Genomic DNA, 18889 nt, shown 5'->3' on the forward strand with positions numbered 1-18889 from the left:
GCAAAAATATTGCCTGCCGCCATTGCCCTGCAACGGGCGACCCAGCTTTCTTCTCCAACCACCCAATTCCAAGAGCTTGGTGGTCCAAGCCTTTACTTCATTTGCGCGTTCCCTTCCGAACCCCTGGATAGGGAATCCAAAAGGCTGGACACCTTTGGTAAGAAGATCTTCTCTTCCACCAGCCTTGCACTGCATTCGGTAAACACGGCATACCTATTGGGCTGTTACTCCCATTTGTTATGGGAAACGGTTGAGCAGGTGCTGCCACAAGTCCCAGGGGAGGCCCCGGCTGTCCTCGCCTAAGCTGTTGCAGATGGGAGAAATGCAGCAAAGTTTGCCATGCGGTATTGTCTAGACATGACAGACTCACTGGGCACAGTCATTTCTTTCATGGTGGCCATAAGGCGGCACGCTTGGCTGGGAACCTCTAGCTTTTCAGAGGATGTCCAAGCCAACCTCTTGGACATACATTTTGATGGCTCCCCTCTCTCCTAGATGACAGGGTGGATGCGTCTTTGAGTGTTTTAAGACGTCTTGGGCTATGGCTAACTCCTAAGGCCTCTTAGTGTCATCCTGGCCTGCGTCTGCCGTTCGCTCCTTTTGTGACTACGGAAGGGGCTTCCAACCACGCTAGCTCCACCCAAGCCAGAGGACCACCCAAGTTCCACAACCTCTGCGTGGCTGTGGGCAGGGTTCACCCCGACCCCGCAGGTTGGGAGGCCAGAAGTCACGTCAGCGCACAAACCCCTCCTCCCCCAAACCTTCCTAGTCTGATTCTACCAGTTCATGGGCCAGTTGCTGGCAGGATACCCCATTAGCTACACCCCTGATGGGAGATCACCTTGGACAGGTCGGTTCTGCAAAAAGTCCGAAGGGGTTACTCCCTCCCCTTCATGATCACCCCTCCTTCTATGCCTCCAACTTATGATCGGCTGATGGACGAACACCTTGTCTTACTTCATGAGGAAGTCAAAACTCTCTTGGCCAAGGGAGCTGTAGAGCAGGTGCCTGGGCCAGAAATAGGCTGTGGTTGGTATTCCTGCTATTCTCTGGTACCAAAGAAGGACGTAGGCTTTCATCCTATCCTCGGCCTCAGGACCCTCAACTACTTCCCCAGAAAATAAAAGTTCAAGATGCTCCCCCTTGCTCAGGCCCTGCCTGTCCTGGACCCAGGAAACTGGATGGTAGAGATGGACTTACAGGAAACCCATTTCCATATCCCCATCCTGCCAACCCATTGGCGCTACCTGCCGTTAACAGAGGGCCATGAGCATTTTCAGTTTACCATGCTCCCCTTCGGCCTCACCAGTGCCCCATGGGTTTTCACCAAGGTGATGGCGGTGGCCGCAGCCCATCTACAGGGGGTCCAGTTTTCCCCGATCTCGATGACTGGTTGTTGAAGGCAGGCTTGCCCGAAGAAGTCGTCTCACACCTCCAGACTACGGCAAACCTCTTGCTTTCACGGGGGTTCACTATCAATGTGCTGAAGTCACACCTGACTCCCTCTCAGATGATTCCCTTCATCTAAGCCGTTCTGTACACAGTGCAGTTTCAGGCCTATCATCCAGAGTGGTGAGTCCAGAATATTCAGGCTATGATGTTTCAGCCTCTATCCTGGATCTCGGTAAGACTGACTCTGAGGCTGCTGGGCCTCATGGCCTCCTGTCTCCTGCTGGTAGATCATGACATTTGGCACATGTGAGCTCTGAAGTGGAACTTGAAGTTTCAATGGGCGCAGCATCAGGAGAATCTCACCAACCTAGTCCTGATCTCGGAGGGAAGTGCGAACGATCTGCAGTGGCGGTTAACAAACTGCGATTGGGTCAGAGGCAGACCCCTCTCCCTTCCCCAACCAGATCTCACAGTGGTGGCAGGTGTGTCACTCCTGGGATGGGGCGGTCACCTGGGAGAGGTGGAGATCAGAGGACTCTGGTCTCTGGAGGAAGCCAGTCTCCACATCAACTTGCTAGAGCTGCAAAGTCGGTATATGCCTGCTGATGGGAGACATTTTGTAAATAGTGTGCAGAACGGTCTGTTGACCTCCCGTCTGTCTCCCTCTCTGACATTCTTCTTTTCATTCTTTCTTTGGCCCAGAAAGGTTCTGCTCTGTGCTTTCTGTAGGGTTACCTTTCAGCCCTTTCTACTTTTCTATAGTTGCCAGATCAACCGTGCCTTTTTAAATTTCCTATTGTACATAGATTCTTGAAGGGGATTACACATTTGTTTCCCCCCTCACCATTTATCATGCTTCAGCGGGACATTTACTTGGTTCTAGCCTATTTGATGCATTCACCTTTTGAGCCACTGCACAATTTCCCCCTCCGGCTACTTACTATCAAAACAGCCTTCTTAATGGCATTAACTTCTGCCAGAAAGGTGACCAACAAAGTAGTGCTCCACACTAGGGCTTCCTTCTTGCCTTGGGTGGTGACACTTTTCCATTAAGGACAATCTTTCACCTTGCCCACCTTCTATGCTCCTCTGCATCCTTCCAAGGAGGAGAATCGTCTTAACTGTGTGGTCCCAAAAAGAGCGTTATCATTTTACCTTGACCACACTAAAGAGTTCCAGGTGAATGACCAACTCTTTGTAGGGTACATTGGAGCAAAGAATGGTTGTGCTGTTCAGAAGAGACCCATTTCACGATGGGATATTCTCTGCATATAAATCTGTTATGCCTTGTCAAAGAAACAGACTTCTGAAGGCCTTAGGGCTCTTTTAACCAGGGCTAAGGCAGCCACCACAGCTCTTCAGCGTGGTTTTCTGGTCATAAACATCTGCCAAGTGGCTACGTGAGAGTCCCTGCACACGTTTTCCAAACATTATTGCTTGGATAACCAGGTCGGTAGGGAACGCCTTTTCAGGTGTTCGATCCTATAGGTCTTTCTGGTCTAACACTTTTCTGCAGTTCCTCTTCTGGGTATGGTATTGCTTGGGTATCTGTTCTAAGGTAAGGAATCTGCGTCTAGGTGCCTATGTTAGATGAACAAGTTACTTACCTTTGGTAACGCCTTATCTGGTACAGACATGATCTAGCCGCAGATTCCTTACCGGCCCACCCATCCTCCTCGCATTGCAAATCAGTTTGTAGTGTCCGGACTGTTCCCTTCAGGGCCCTACTTGTTTTTTAACACACCATGTTCAGTCACTGCATGGTTCTAGGCTTCTGGTATGGAAAGTTGTGAAAAGTACTGACATCAGCGCGCCGAGGTGGCGACTGTATGGATGACGCAGATGTCACAACGACGATGAACTCGACACCTACGATATCACTTGGATTCGACCAATGCCACCTATCAGCGCACATGGGTACTGCTATCAAAAAAGCTTCCATATCCAGCCTGATGCCTGGAAGTTCTAAGGTAATGAATCTGCGGCTATATAATGTCTCTACCAGAGAAGGCATTACTGAAGGTAAGTAACGTGTCTTTCAGAGCCCTTGTGAATTCTTTGAAGAACAGGCCATAGCGCCTGATTGAGGTTCTATCACAAGCTTCAAACCCCTTTATCTCTTAAGGCATTAGTGGCCCTCTGCAACAGCTTTGTGGGTTTCTTTTACAGAAAAGTCAGATACATCCATACCTCGCTACATACCAGTTAATCTCCAGAATCTGAGATTCTACAGTGCAAGTCACTTCATTCCTGGTCACTTCTCTCCCCCATTTACAAATGAGACCTATAGCGAACAAAGTTAAACCCTTGAACCACCTTCAGGATGCCATTCCAGGATCTATCAGCAAATCTCTTGCCACACACCTACTCCTCCTATGGACCAACAAGGTCAACTCCTCTCTTCGACAGGGCGTAGTTCCAGAATGACTAAAAGTGGATCATAACACTACTCTCTTCAAAAAACAATCTCTCGACCCAGAGCCATGAACAAATACTGCCCAGTCTCCACACTCCCATATTTAGGAGAAGTCATTGAAAGTTACGCTTCCAGCTCACTTCACACATCTGAACAACTTCCTAGACTCTCCCCAATCAGGTTTCCGCCAGAGGCACAGTACAGAAACTGCGATCCTACAAATAGTCGACGACTCTTTAGGATCCTTGACTCTGGAAACTTCTGCCTCTTGGTCATCTTGGACTTGTCCACTGCATTGGACACTGTCAACCATCTGGACCTCCTTCACACTCTTGAACAACGCATAGGCTGTAGAGGCACAGTTCTCAATTGGCTATCCTCTTACCTAACCAACAGCTCCAAAATTGTGAAAATGGCCAACACACTCTTGAGACTAGTCAATGTACATCAAAAGGTCTCTCAAGGTTCGATCCTCTCCCCAACCCTCTTTAACTTGTACCTAGAACCACTATGTGTGATTCTCAGAAACACTAGGATTTTCTTCCACCTCTACGTTGATATCACTCAAATATACATGGAAATCTCTTCCCCTGAAGACCTTGCCCTCCTTTTAATCAAGTTCCTAAAGATTCAAAACTGGATGTCAGACCATCATCTAAAGTCAATCTAACTAAAACAGAATTTCTTTTGATCTCACCTTCGAAAGCAAAAACCCCATTGCAGGAATGGATGGCCAACTTTCCCGTCCTGAATGGCTGCCCTGCCTTTGTCCAGAGAGCTAGATCCCTTGTTATCACCCTTGAAAATCATCTAAATCTCCACAGCCACATCACAGACATGGCCAAAAGTGCATGACACCATCTCAGGCAACTGTGGGGCATCCCACAACAAGACCTAAAAACAGTGGTGCAGTCTCCTGTACTCTCCAGACTATATTACGGAATCACCCTTCTCTCAGGCATTCCCAAAGTTCATCTAGGCCCATTGAGATCAACTCTACTTGCAGCAGCGTGCTTTGTGTTAGGTCTCAGGAAATGTGACAACATTTACCCGGCCCTGCTGACCCTCCAATTGCTTGCCATTGAAGCTCGGGCCCAACTTCAAACCAGCTGCATTACCCAAAGAGCGCTGCACTCCTCTTCACTCCCCTATCTAAGGGATAAACTGAAAATGTCTTGAGCAAATAGGGGTTCCGGAAATGCCCAATCCCTGCTCCTTGGACCCCCACCATTAGAACGGTACATGAGCTAGTCATTCTCAGGTAGTGCCACAAGAATCTGGAACAACTTACCTCCCTCCCTTCACCTAACAACCTGCATAGTCACCTTCAAAAAGGACCCCAAGCTCCGCCTGTTTGACAGACACCTGCGTTAATCACCCTCGACCATAAGTACTCTCTCCAAGAGATGAACTACACTCATTGTGTGTCTCTACCATCTTAATCAATGCTTGAATCGTGTAGGTGCATGTCCATCAGCTGCTTATGTCCTGGTCACATAAGCAATATGTCTGAACGTAATTATTTTAACTGTAACTTGCTGTACCCTCGTATCATGCTACTGTTGTAAAGCTCTCTGATGCCTTCAGGTCGTGTCTGCACTATATAAAATTGCAAAAAAAAACAACAAAGAAATACCTTTGTATGTGTTCAAGTTTGAGGCACATTATGAACTGGAAGTGTAAACTGTAGGACGCAATATGAGTCACAGGTGTGACGTTCTCCTCAGCACATCTATCAATACCATTTGTTGTTTACCTATTTAAACTAAATATTGCAAACCTACAAACAAACATCAAATTATTAAATGTGTTATCTTGGGAAAGTCACTAGGATTCAAAGTGTGCTACATCACGAACAGAGAGAAGAATCAGAGAGTTATACTACCGCACCATGCACGCTTGTTCCTGCGTCAGAGCCTGCAAAATAAGGATACCTTATGGCTGAATAAGTAAATGGTGTTGTTTGTAGATTTAGGTACTGCTTATTATTCCAAGCTGATCAAGGTACATCTGGTCACAATACAATATATTATAATAGCAATAGCTTTGATCATTTGCACACCAATTGCAATATACACGTTTCAAAATATACCTTTCTGTCTTCTCCCCTTGCTCCTCCTCTCTCCCCGCCAAACTGAGCTTGTGCTTATTTTGTTCTTTGTCTTTGTTTTTAGTGGCTGGAATGCTGCAGGTATCACCAGATGAACTGTCTTCTGCCTTAACAACAGATGTACAATACTTTAAAGGTAGCTTATTTATTGGAAAATTCTGCTGTTTTAGTATTTAGAAAAAACAATGAACAGGCTGTGCAAGTGTTTTTTCAATGTCAGGACTTCCCATAACTAACTTTATTAAGTTGATGTTAACGACACCGCTGTATTGTGCTTTATACTGTGCTCTCTGTCCTTTGTCCATGAAGTAATTTCCAGTTCGTTGCATTTGCATACTTGCAACTGGTTTGTTATAACATTGCTTGCTTTTTTTTTAATATGGTGGTATTTTGGTTGGCCAGTAGTATCTCCAACAATTGGCCTTTTGCTCAAGTGTGTCGAAAAACACATCTTTTGAAAACGGATGCAGTAGAAACCAATTGATAACTGGCCAAATGAAATTATCACTTGGACTCCCTTATCCCATATAACTGAAAAGTTGACTTTCTTTGCTTATATAAATTTAAAAAATGCATTGCCACATGAAATTTAGAGGCAGATTTACAAGAAACTTTGCTGCTCCGCACTGCGTTAGTTCTGAGGCACAAGGGTGGAACATATTTACAACAATATGTCACATCTCTGTGCTTCCCACTGTGCTGGCCCTCATACTGCTGACATGCGCTGGCGCAGGCACCCTTGCACCATGGTGCAAGGATGCCTGTGTTGTGGGGAGATTGTTTTTATGCAGGAAGGGGCACCTTGCTGCACAAAAAACTTCAATTGAGGTGATTTCCTCTTCCAATGTATGCTGTAGAATGCAACACACATTGAAAGAGGAAAAAACGGAAAGAAATTAAAACATTTCTCCTCGTTGCACGACGCAATGCCACCCCTAGGGTGGAGTAGCATGCTGACGCATTTCCAGATTTAGGATTGCTCATGAATCTAGAAATGCATCGCTGGACATGGGTGTTGCGTGGGTACCCACAGCAACACGCATGTCATGCCCCTAACACACAAAGTGTTGAGGGAAAAGGAGCGATATTTACAAGTACAGGTAAAGCCATGCAGGGTGGCTTTACCTGTACTTGTAAATATCATGCAGCAGGTTGCACTGCTGGTACGTAATGCAACGTGGCCCACTGACGGTGCAAGGGGCTCTTAAATCTGCCCCTTTGTTTTTTCATTGTCCACATTTATCTGCGTATTCTGTGCGAGTTTAGTTCAGACCAGCTCAATGCATTTCAGCATCGTAGAAAACTAAAGAAGGCACTAAAAGAATCGTCAATGAATACTATTTGGATTCCGAAAATCTCGAGGTAGCCAGCACGCAAGAACGTGAAACTGGAACCTGACCTTTGGCTAGAGTATACTCTGAAGACAACTAAGTAGAGGCAGGAGCCAAAACGTTCTCGAGAACATATCTTCTTGTAGATGATAAAGAAAGTGGTTTGAACATTTATGTAACATTCTGTAGCTTCAGGATTTGCTGCTGCACCGCTCATTCCAGAAAGGGGTATGACAATATTGAGGACGTGTCCAGCCTTTACCAGCTTTCCAGCTTCCCTCGTGTTAATCTCATCTTGCATATATGCAAGCAGGGCCGGACTGGCCATAGCAGGTACCCGGCAATCCCCCAGTGCACCGCACGGGTGGGGGCTGGTTTTGGGCCTGTGGGGGCCGTTTTTGTTACAGGTCCGTTTTTGCAGCATAGCTGCAAAATCGGCCCTGTACCAAAATCGGCAGAAAACCGGCCCTGGCAGAGAGCTCGGCAGCACCTCCAACTCCCCCCCCCCCCCCCCCCCGTGTGGGGAGGGGGAGGTCGGCCGAGCACTTTGCCAGGGCCGGTTGTGGTTCCCAGTCCGGCCCTGTATGCAAGTTAAGTTGTCTATACTGGGCAGAACCAGAAAACGTAATATTGGCACACGCTTGCTCAAATTATATGGAAATGAGGTGTTTCCTACGACACGGTGCATTCATTTCCAGGCCTAATAGGTCAGTCCTGGAAGACTTATCTTTTCTGACCTTGTCATGAACAGACTCCAATCAGTTGTCACATCCATATTACACTCTGAAACGCATGCTGAGTGGACATCTTGCACCTTTTTCAGGATTTCCTCATTTTTTACGAAGGTTCTGCTGTGGTACTATTCAATAGTTTGTAGAGAAACAATGCTACAAAGCTTCAGTACTGGTAACATTCTTTACAGCAGCAGACAGAAGTTGTTTTCTTTTCCATTAGAGGAGTGAATCTCAGAATGTCAAATTTCATAAGCTATACAACAAGCTTACAACAAACAAGATACAGTGCAAACTTGGCTCAATGAAATGAACCTTTACAGCTTCCGACCCCAACTTTCACTGAATACCAACTCACTTGGATTCACCCTCGACACCAACCACACCCACGGCATGGTAGCAGCTTGCGCCTCTAAAGAGAGTCAAACAAATTCTTCATGAAAGTTACTTTATAACTGTAGTTAAAGCCTCATATTTTCACATCTGCATTGTGGCAATGCCATGCCCCTACAGACCAATGCTGGCACTCCATAGGGGCATCCTACAAGCTGCAGCACATCTCATTCAGGGAGTGAAGAAATATGATCACACCCATCCTGATCAAATTCCATTGGCTCCCCCTGCTGGACAGCACCACTTTCAGAACCAGTTGCATTATTTACAATGCTGTATCTACCAGTAACCCTGCTTATCTTGCAGACAAGATCACAATCCAGCCAGGATGCTATCAGACTGCAGACCAAGATGTCTAAAAAAGAAACCACAGCAAACCTTTTCCATCTATGCACCCAGGATCTGGAACAACATCCCCATATCCATCAGGACTGACCCAGAGTTGCTTCAATTCAGGAAAGAGTTGAAGACTCACCTCTTTAAAGAGCACTACATCAACATGCATTAACTTTCCACAACTCAGCTTCCTCTACGATTAGTTGTTAGCCTTATACTTGTCTTTGACCTTGTACAGTGCTCAACTGCCTTTTCACTAGGTTTGTGCTATAGGAATACCATAAACATGCACACATCCATCATTTCTTTGACAAAAATGTTTGCTACTGGCATGGACAAACTAGTGCTGCAGGAAGCAGGCAATGCAATTCGTTCTGTACTCTTTTCGAGGGACCTCTAGCACTCAGATGAAGACGTCCCAGATATATGTTAATCCTTTTGGATACTGCTTACTTCAAGAAGTATTAGGTAATGGCAGTAGTTTTTACTTCATCTAGGAAGGTTGGGCCCAACGAAACAACAGTCAAGGGTATGTTACTCCTGCTCCGCCGGGTAACCCTGGATGATTCACCAACAGTGCCGTTCAACATCCAGTCCGTCTCTACTTTTTTTGACTCTCACATTAAAAATGGCTAGATATTGAAAGTGTCCCACAAAATGTATGCTGCTGAGATTTAGACAGTTCGAAAGGTTTCTGGTAATTCGAATGTTTTGCCATCAGTATCAATAAAAATGCAGGTATTCCAGTCTGGAATTCTACACTTGGGGTAAAAGATTGCAATGAGGTATGGATAATGACAGTACTAGCCGGGTCTAGACTTTCTCAGACACCTGCAGAAAACGGCACCTGCAAGTTACAATTCAGCTTCTTGGCTTAATAACAGCACCATGACAATTCAGTCAATGCTTCCATGGCTAATCCAACTCCCCTTTTCAGGATGAGCTTTTGGATTCATTGTATTGGAGTGTAGGATCACTGCTCTTTGTAATATCGGTTACTGTGCTGTAGACCAGTGCAAGTGTAAAAGGTTTATTCAGCAATGACAAGCAATGATCTGTCATTAAATCTGGGGAGTGGAACTAAAACCACTTCTAGTACAAGGTCCTCAGCCCTTTTTGCAGTTTTCAAAAAGGCATCCAAACAACCACTAAAAAAAATAAAATGATACACAACACCACCCACATACCTTTTTAACCAACTCTTTTGAAAATATCAGCTTATCTTGCATGAATTCTAGTTGCAGCCAGGTTCTATATGCCAAATTTGCATGTCTGTGGTCCATGGTCCTCACCAGGTCTTAACTTGTCTCATATGAATGTTCAAAAGAGTGAGCTCAATCCGGAAAAATAAACCAAACGTACTGAGGTAATGAAACTTACAACACAGAACATTAAGACAACTATTAAATCCTACAGTACTATTGATTTTATTTCTAGTCCCCAGACTGTCTGGTGCCTCATGTCATGTTATGGATCTGAAAAAAGCATCATAGCTGTCACAGAAATATCATTAATGATGTAATCCCTCTTGTTGACTTTACCCATTTGATCGCTCTAGAACTCATTATGGCTTCCATGGACTCTGAGAAATTATACTTCCAGGGCCAGATGCAAACATCCCACCAGAGTTTACTATGCTTAATGCAAAATGTATGAGTATCGTCCCCTTCCTGGATAATTAGTTAATGTATTTGCCATCTCTACACCAGGCAAATAATGATTATTTAGAGGCATGCAGATTTCTTAAACCTTCCATTGGAAGCTGAACCTCAAGAATCGGTGTGGTGAAGGTTCGGTGTGGTGAAGGGACATAAGAGCGGACAGCTTGTGAGGCATTCTTTGGGTACTTCTAGCACATAGGTCATAATTAGCCAGGCTGTTCTTCTCAGTGGGATATAAAATTCCAGCATGAATACAGTGTTGTTGCCAAAAGTGCATATAAAGCCCCCTAATTCCACAAGCACTAAAACCATTGGTGGCAGAAAATCTCCAATTGTTGTTATGTGGGAATCTAGGACCCTAGTGTAATTTCCCCGATTCATGCCCATATATAGGTATAATTCACCCAATCCTTATATAGGCATAGGAATCGTTGCCTTATTTAGTCTTAGCCTGTGCAGCCCAAATACGGCATGGCTACTTCCACTAAACTCCGAGAAACCGCAATGATTTCTTGGAAAAACCAGCCTTCAGCAGTCAGGGACTTCCCCCTGCTTGAATACTAATTTAATCAAGAACCCCTGGAGTTTTCAAGGAATTGAGGCACTAGTGACGATATTATGTCCAATCTTACGTCAAACTCGGCACCTTCAAAGTTTAAATATGCCTACATTTGCCCAGTCAAACACACGGTGGTTTAGGAGCAGATTGACTAACTACTTGCCCGACGCCCTGCTGCTGCAAGTGCCGAAGGAAGCCGACCCTCCAACTGACACACTGAGAAGACGCTGTCTTTTCTCTTGCCGAGAAATCCAGCTCCGGTGTTTCAAGGCTACCCTTGCGGGTTGCTGGGAGATCGAGTCCTGAGAGAGAGATACAAGACCTCTATCATTCTAAAACCAAGGTACGGAGCTGATTAGACCCTTAGAGAATTCTTGGAACAGATTCTTGGCAGAAAATTACTAGACTTAAGCTACACCACACTTACTCCTCCCTCGTACTAGACTTAGGTTAGGTACACCGGGGTAGGCGTATTTTAGAAGCACCAGTTGAGTACTTTTAGCTACTATTTTATCACTGTATGTATTTTATGCATTTTATGTGTTCTATGTTTATGGCTAAGAAACCATATCATGCTCTTACAGTACTATTTTATAATACTATTCGTAATATATGCATTGTACTTCTTAACTAGCATTTCAATTGTAGCAGTGCATTTCTTATGCTTAAGAAATAAGACTGTTCAATAAATACTTTTATTGAAAACACCCATCTCTCTATTTCTAAGCAACTCTGGTGAAACGAAGCATGCACTAAGCATGGGCGTAAAATCCGTTCCGCTCGCGGATTTTGCGGATTTTCGGTAAATTCGCAATCCGCGAACTCTCGCGAACTTGCCGAAAATTCGTAAAATCCGTGCGAAGCGGATTTTTTGCTTGGTCGCACTTGCCAACTAGAATACTATACAATTTCGCGGGAGTAAATACTTGCGAACACGTAGATGCGGCGGGCAGCGACAATCTCGCAATTGCGAGGTTGCAAAATTTGCAATTTCGCACAAGAAATCCACCAGCAGGCAGCATAAAATTATGATTTTTATCAGAATAACTCCTCAGGTTGACATTTGCCTGCACTTTTTCTTTGCAAGGAGTCCATTTTGGGGGGTGGGGGTGGGAGGAAGGAAGTGCCCCACAGTCTCCAACTTCCTGTTCCTGTCCACCAGGCTCCTCCCAGTGCTTTCTTCATGTGCTGGTCACTTTGATTTGGATCTTGACCTGGAAGGATTACTTTTGTGGATGCTGCTGGATATTTGGATTTTTGCAAAACTGAAAGCACTCAGCAGGTTCAAAAGTTCAATCTTATCATTAGTAACCATTCCCTGTAGTGCTTCCTGAGGGGCCCCTTCAGAGTTCATTTGCCTACTTGCAACTATTCTATGACCCTGCTCTGACCCTCACAGCAGGCTCAGAGAATAGCTACAAGTATACAACAAAGGTCCTGTTAAAAAAATTACACTGCAACAGAAAGCAATTACAGACAATACTGAAAGCACTCAGCAGGTGCAAAAGTTCAATCTTATCATTAGTAACCATTCCCTGTAGTGCTTCCTGAGGGGCCCCTTCAGAGTTCAGCAAATTACAGATAAGGAAGCAGGTGCCAGCCAGACTGGAAGTTTAAATTCAGTGACACATTAATCAACCCCAAATTGATTCATGTCAGTTGAAGCAGGGCAGGTGTGCTTGCTTTTTTTCACCCCTATAATCTACAGTGATAAACCAACCAGAGGATGGCAGTGATGTACCAGAGGGTGGCATGGGTGTACCAGAGGGTAGCAGTGGTGAAACAGAGGGTGCTGTGAACCTGTGATGATGAACCAGATGTAGAAACAATATAGTCGCGGCCGTTGCGAGCCGACAAGTAAGTTCGCAATTGCGAACTGGTACAGAACCCTCTCGAACTGGTAGAAATCCTTGCGAACACAAAAAAAATCCGCAAATTCGCGAGAGTTCGCGGATTTTGCGGATTGCGAATCCGTAAATACGCAAGTTCGCGGATTGCCAATTCGCAAAATCCGCCCATGCTTAGCATGCACATATGACTGAGTGAAATAACCGTCTATTGTTTCCGCGACTCTAGAGATACGTTTCATTCTGGGGAAACAAAGTTGTCATGTTATATGGTTGTCAGAGACTAATCCCTTCTTGTATTTTCGAGAAAGTTTCTAGTGACCTCTGAGCTAGTGGGTACTCACAATTAAGTCTAATATATTCAGCAGAGACCTAGTCGATTAAGTCCTACGTCTAAGCTGCAGGATATATTATTCCAATGTGCAGAGCCTATTGGGAACATAGGAACTACACTACATGGCGCCCAACGTTTGGTAAGGCGATAATTTAACGCTAGATACTAGAATAACTCAGTTGTGCTTTTCACACAGGCCCCTTTTCCTGTAAAAACTCCAAAAGACACTTGGAGTGGGTGAAAGGACAATATCCGCCAAAACTGAGTAGGATGAAAAAATCCTATGTGTAAGTTTTTGGTTTGGTCAGCGTTGTAGGATACAGTGTTCCAAAATATTGTGCACCTAATCTTTGTTTCCCTGAAACTTTTTCTGCGAACTCTCAGCCAACTAAAATGTTGAATAGTGATACCGAAATAGAGAGAGCTGCAGCAGCAGCTCAAGTGGCTTTAGATGACGCTGATATCTTAGAAAATGACACGGATGCTATACTGCTCCCAGTAAATGTAAGGAAAAGTATAACTTACAGACTCATAAATAATGGAGTATCATCAAAAGGTGGCAGGGTAATCTTTGTCATAGAGGCACATGAGTATCGGCAGACAGAGGCATTCAATTCATGGATTCAGTTTCCAGCAGCTAATGCGGGAACACGTGAGTTCTACTACTACAAAACAGAGGAACCTCCAGCGGAATGCGTTCCTTTCGAGGACGTTGAAATTCCATTAACTTACCAAGAGCATCAGCTCTGGTTTAAAGGCTCCCTAAAACATCAAAATCACATTACGAGGCTCGGTCCACTAGGTAGACCAGAAGTAACACGGCCGGTACTAGCCAGCTATACACCACATCCAGACATTGAGAGGATGTCAGATGCAGAATTGTTAGCTCAGCTAAAACAGTTAATTAAAATACATAGATTATTGGTTCAATATGTCATGCGGACATTAACAGTCCAACCAGCTGTAAGAATTCCACAGCACACCCCTCACCAGGGGAACACAAATAAAATCACACCACAGACTATACAGTCAGTCATTGGTAAACTACCAGCAAAACGAGAACAAATTCTGTTCTGGTTAGCACAAAAAATTACTCAAATAGAGGCAGTATTTCCTGATAGTACGCCTCATGAGAAACACAGGATTCTGACAATCTGTTTACCTATAGAGATTGCACCACATGTAGAGGATTGTGACACTTGGGGCACAGTCTTTGCTTCAATCTACACTAAAACACATGGTGTTCCGTCCATGGTGGTAATACCAGATGTTCTAAGACAGATTCAAAATGAATACGCTCCAGAACCGGCTTTAAATCTAGGTATGAAATTACTGAAAGTTTTTGAACAGGACTCGGCTATACTATTAGCCAACATTAGAGGTGAAGCAGCATCAGTGGCAATCCACCAGAAATTAAAAGAAACAGACACTCCTGAGCAACCATATGAGCTTGCCATAATTATTGAAAAATCCTATGAAGAACTAGTTAGAGACAGTTTGGGTGGGAAACCACTAAAACCACAACTAACAGAGAATCCTGGAAAAACTTTTATAAAAAATAATCTCACTACTCCTAAAAAGAAGTGGGAGAACACTAAACAAACGCTTCCTAGAGAGAAGCATTCCCAGTCCAGAGGAAGATCTCCTCAACGAGGAGGTAGGTCTCCCCAATGGGAGCCCTCTGAAAAGAGGTACAACCTCAGAAATAAGGATACTTTAAGAAAACCTGATAGATATCAAGATAATGATACACGTTCCTCTCGTACCTTTCAGACTTCACTGCAGAAATCAGAAAGAATAGGACGGTCAGAAAAGAACGAAGAACGCGTGAAGTCCAAAGAAGAACAGCACGTTCCAAAAAATAAGAAAACTCAATTCACCAAGAAGAAGGTAGCAAGTGACATGCCGAGGATTCTGAGGACACAACTCAAGAACGGGGAATGGGCTCAGAGAATGCTAGACAGCGCAGCAGAAGTAACCATAGTTCGCAAGATTCTGAAGGATCATCTGGACACAGTGGACTTGAATTAAGGCATTCAAGTTGAAACTGCCAACACCAGGGTTAGTGTACCCCACAAGTTATATGAAGTAACACTCCGGATGGAGGGGGACATAACTAGAAAAATAAAAGTTCTCTTTTGGGACAAGCTTTCCAAGGGCTATGACATACTTCTAGCTGAGAGAGACTGGTCACCTGCAGTTGTGAGGGAGTGCCCACAGGGCGAAGAGATAATTATGCCAGCGTTCTCAAATCACATTCCAATTCATAAAAAATATACATATGCCAGGAAATGGGCAGTAGCTCAGGCACCAGCATTATATAAAAATCACGTAGGATGGGATGAGGATTCTCCTCACCACAAAATCCAGTTAAAAAATCAACCTACTGCTCTGAGGCGGTATCCAGTCAAGCAAGAAGCTAAAAAACAAGTCAGGGAGATCTTAGATCAACTTGAATATCAAGGGGTGATTGAAACATGCACCTCATCTATGAACAATCCTTTGTTTCCTGTCTCCAAGCCAGACAATTCATATTGTCTAGTTTTGGATTACAGATACCTAAACTCTTGTTCCAAAACTTTTGCAGTACAAAATTCACATAGTGCAGCACTGATGAATAACATTGTGCGCAAAAAATATAAAACCACATTAGACATTTCAAATGGGTTTTTCTGTCAAAACATTGCACCGGAAAGTAGGCCACTTGACCATTTTCTCAATCTTGGGGACACAACGACAATTTTGTCGTCTCCCCCAGGGATTCAAGAATAGCCCAGGGTTATTTTCAGCCAGAGTAACAGAAATACTACAAATGTACGACGATGAGGCATTATCTTATGTCGATGACATCTATCTTACAGATGATGATTTGGACGTGCACTTGAAAAGAGTGAACACCATAATACTTGGGTTCGTTTCTGAAGGGTATAAATTCAATTTTAAAAAATCACGAATTGCCCACCTCAACGTCCTATTCTTAGGATATGAGTTGTCAAGTGAAGGCAAAAGCCTGGCAGCAAACTTTCTTGAGAAATGTGCGCTGCTCCAACCTCCAAACACGCTGAAAAACTTACAGTCAATTCTAGGTTTCCTAAATTTTGGGAGAACTTATGTTCTAAATTACGCAGCAAGGGTTAAACCTCTCTACGAACTAATCAAACCTGATTTCAAACCAACCAATTGGACTCAGAAACATACAGAAATTTTGCATTCAGTACAAACAGACATGTTAGCAAAAACACAATTAGATACACGCAACAATGCGCGCAATCTCGTGATCCGTGTCATCCCTGGGAAATGCAGATTCACATACCTGACCTTTAATGAAGGAGAAAAGGTACCAATTGCATTCAAATCACACTTGTACACACAAGCTAAAATGAAGTTCACTTCAACAGAACAAATTCGGACAGCGGTTCAAACTGCAGTAGCAAGAGAGAGAGCTCTCGCGCAGGGTAAACGTATAATGATCGTTACACCTGTACCTGCCTTAGAGGCAGTGACGAAAGCGAGCATTGCAAATGCAAAAGCTTTACATCCAAGATGGATACAATGGGTTAACTCTCTTGCTGCAACAGACATTGAATACATTTTTGACCCCTACTTGAAGACACAAGAATTCCTACAATACGAATACGAATGTCCTCTGCCGACCGAAATTCTGCCTCTAGAACATTACGGCTGTATAATATATACAGACGGATCAGCACAGCCCGCAATTGGGGGTAAACAAGCTTATAGTGCTGCGTGCGCGATCGTTAAAGGTCGTTGGCGCGAAGGTAAATTCAGACCTATGGTCACTAAATCTCAATCACTCGTAGACTGTACAGCTCAGCGAGCTGGATTACAGACTTTCAAGATGGCGCTTGAAAATACCGATCGCGAATTCCCCACACTAATAGTGTGCAATTCGTATTACTGCGTCCAGTCTTACAATGAGTATCTACAGAACTGGGTTCAAAACGGTTTCAAAGACGCAAAAGGTGGCACAATTAAGCATAAAACGCTTTTGGAACAAGTAGTTCTATTACAGAAAGAACTACAAAAGACTCACGTGATTCATACACTGAGTCATCAGCGTGATGACGTTCACGTTGCAGGGAATTCATTGGCTGATGAAGCCGTGAAGGCAGCTATGCAAAGGGCTTCCGTAGCTGCGATTACTCGGTCAAAATAGACAGCATCATAATGCAAGCTGTCACTGCTTCAGTTAAAGACAGTGGTAAGACACTCCCGAAAGGCTTTCCAATAAAGTACTCATATATAACTGATGCGAATAATGTTCCTTTTGCTCAAATCCCTGGAGTGGGGGATAGGGCAATTCCAAACATGGAACATAGGTTAGGACTGATCTTAGCAGCACATGAGGACTGGCTTCTGCACACGCAGGAGTTACCGCCACAGTATCATTAGTAAAACAGAGATATTGGTGGCCGCGCATGAGGAAACAAACTAGAAACTATGTTCTAGAATGTGAAATCTGCCAGAAAATGAAAGTGTCAACAGTAAAACGTCCTGCACAGACGCCCCTCCTGATTTCAGATAAACCGCTAGCGTGTGTTTATTTGGACCACTGTGGTCCCTTACAAAGGGATGGTAACGATAAATATATCATGGTCGCAGTGAATTCCTGCACAAGATTTATTTGGATGTGGCCCCAGCGCTCAGCTGACGCCAGAACTGTTATAAAGGATTTGCGAGTCTTTATCGGCACATACGCAATTAGCACGCTACATTCTGACCAGGGTCCTGCGTTTAGCTCCAGAGCTTACAAGGAGGCCATGGTTAGCTTGGGCATTGCATTGCGGTATTCTAGTCCCTTCTATCCTGAGGGTAATGCGGTAGTGGAAAGAAAAAACCGTGACATAAAGCAATCCATAACAGCTAAGGTATTAGGTTCGGGTGATGGGTGGGTCAAACATCTAATAAGTGTCCAACGTAGTCTTAACAATCTGCCAAGAAATTCTCTGGGTGGAGTCACTCCGTATGAACTAATGTTTGGTACTAGAATGATAATCGAAGACCTCGATTGTCAGACTTCAGTGGTGGAACAAAAATCCTTTGATGTCAAAGATCGGTTGACTGTTTTACAAGACTTAAATGAAAAAAGAAGACGTTTGAGTAATACAATACAGAAGCAAACGCCCACTGAATACAAACTACCTGTCCCAGCAAGGCCTGTCTGGATTCCAAATATTGGGGATCTGGTCAGAGAGAAAATCGCGGTGAAGAAGGAATTTGGGCCTTCTTACAGAAAAGCAGTATCTGTCTTGGTAATCCAAGGAACAAGATCAGTAGTACTGCCGCCCCTTGCTGGTAAAAGGGAGAACAGAGTTGTATCCATCGACCTGGTCAAACCAAAATCATGTGGCCGATAATAAGTAGTAGGCCCAGTGGACTCCCGAGAAGTAGCAGACGACCGAATCTTGCTACAATCCAAGACGTTCAAACTGAAAGACTTATCACTTTTGATAAACCTGCAGTACGAAAAGAAGGACTATGCAACAAAGCCATGCAACTTGTACCTCTGGAATCCCAAATAACAGTTCGTCAAGACACGCCTGTCTACAATGATGTGACATCTGACTATACAAACATGGCGAGACAAGAAACAGCTCCAGTGATTTCAAGTAATCCTGATGCAATCCCAACAATTGACAGAACTGCTTCTGGCTACTTTATCAACTTGATAACTTTTCTGAGGATCCCAGTGAACCTGAGGATGAGCCAGCAAAGACAAACTTCAAGGAAAAAATAACAGAACTCCTTCATCTACTGG

General features: G+C 44.2%; 1 protein-coding gene across 1 annotated transcript in view; it reads left to right on the plus strand.

Annotated features, from left to right (window-relative positions):
* MYO16 (myosin XVI) overlaps positions 1–18889 on the plus strand; it is a 2830569-nt gene that overhangs the window by 1519465 nt on the left and 1292215 nt on the right. Inside the window, exon 19 of the mRNA XM_078658257.1 lies at positions 5983–6054. Coding sequence (XP_078514383.1) covers positions 5983–6054 — 72 coding nt within the window. The remainder of the gene's footprint in view (positions 1–5982; positions 6055–18889) is intronic.

This window comes from Lissotriton helveticus, chromosome 8 (assembly GCF_964261635.1).
Source record: "Lissotriton helveticus chromosome 8, aLisHel1.1, whole genome shotgun sequence".
NCBI lineage: Eukaryota > Metazoa > Chordata > Amphibia > Caudata > Salamandridae > Lissotriton > Lissotriton helveticus.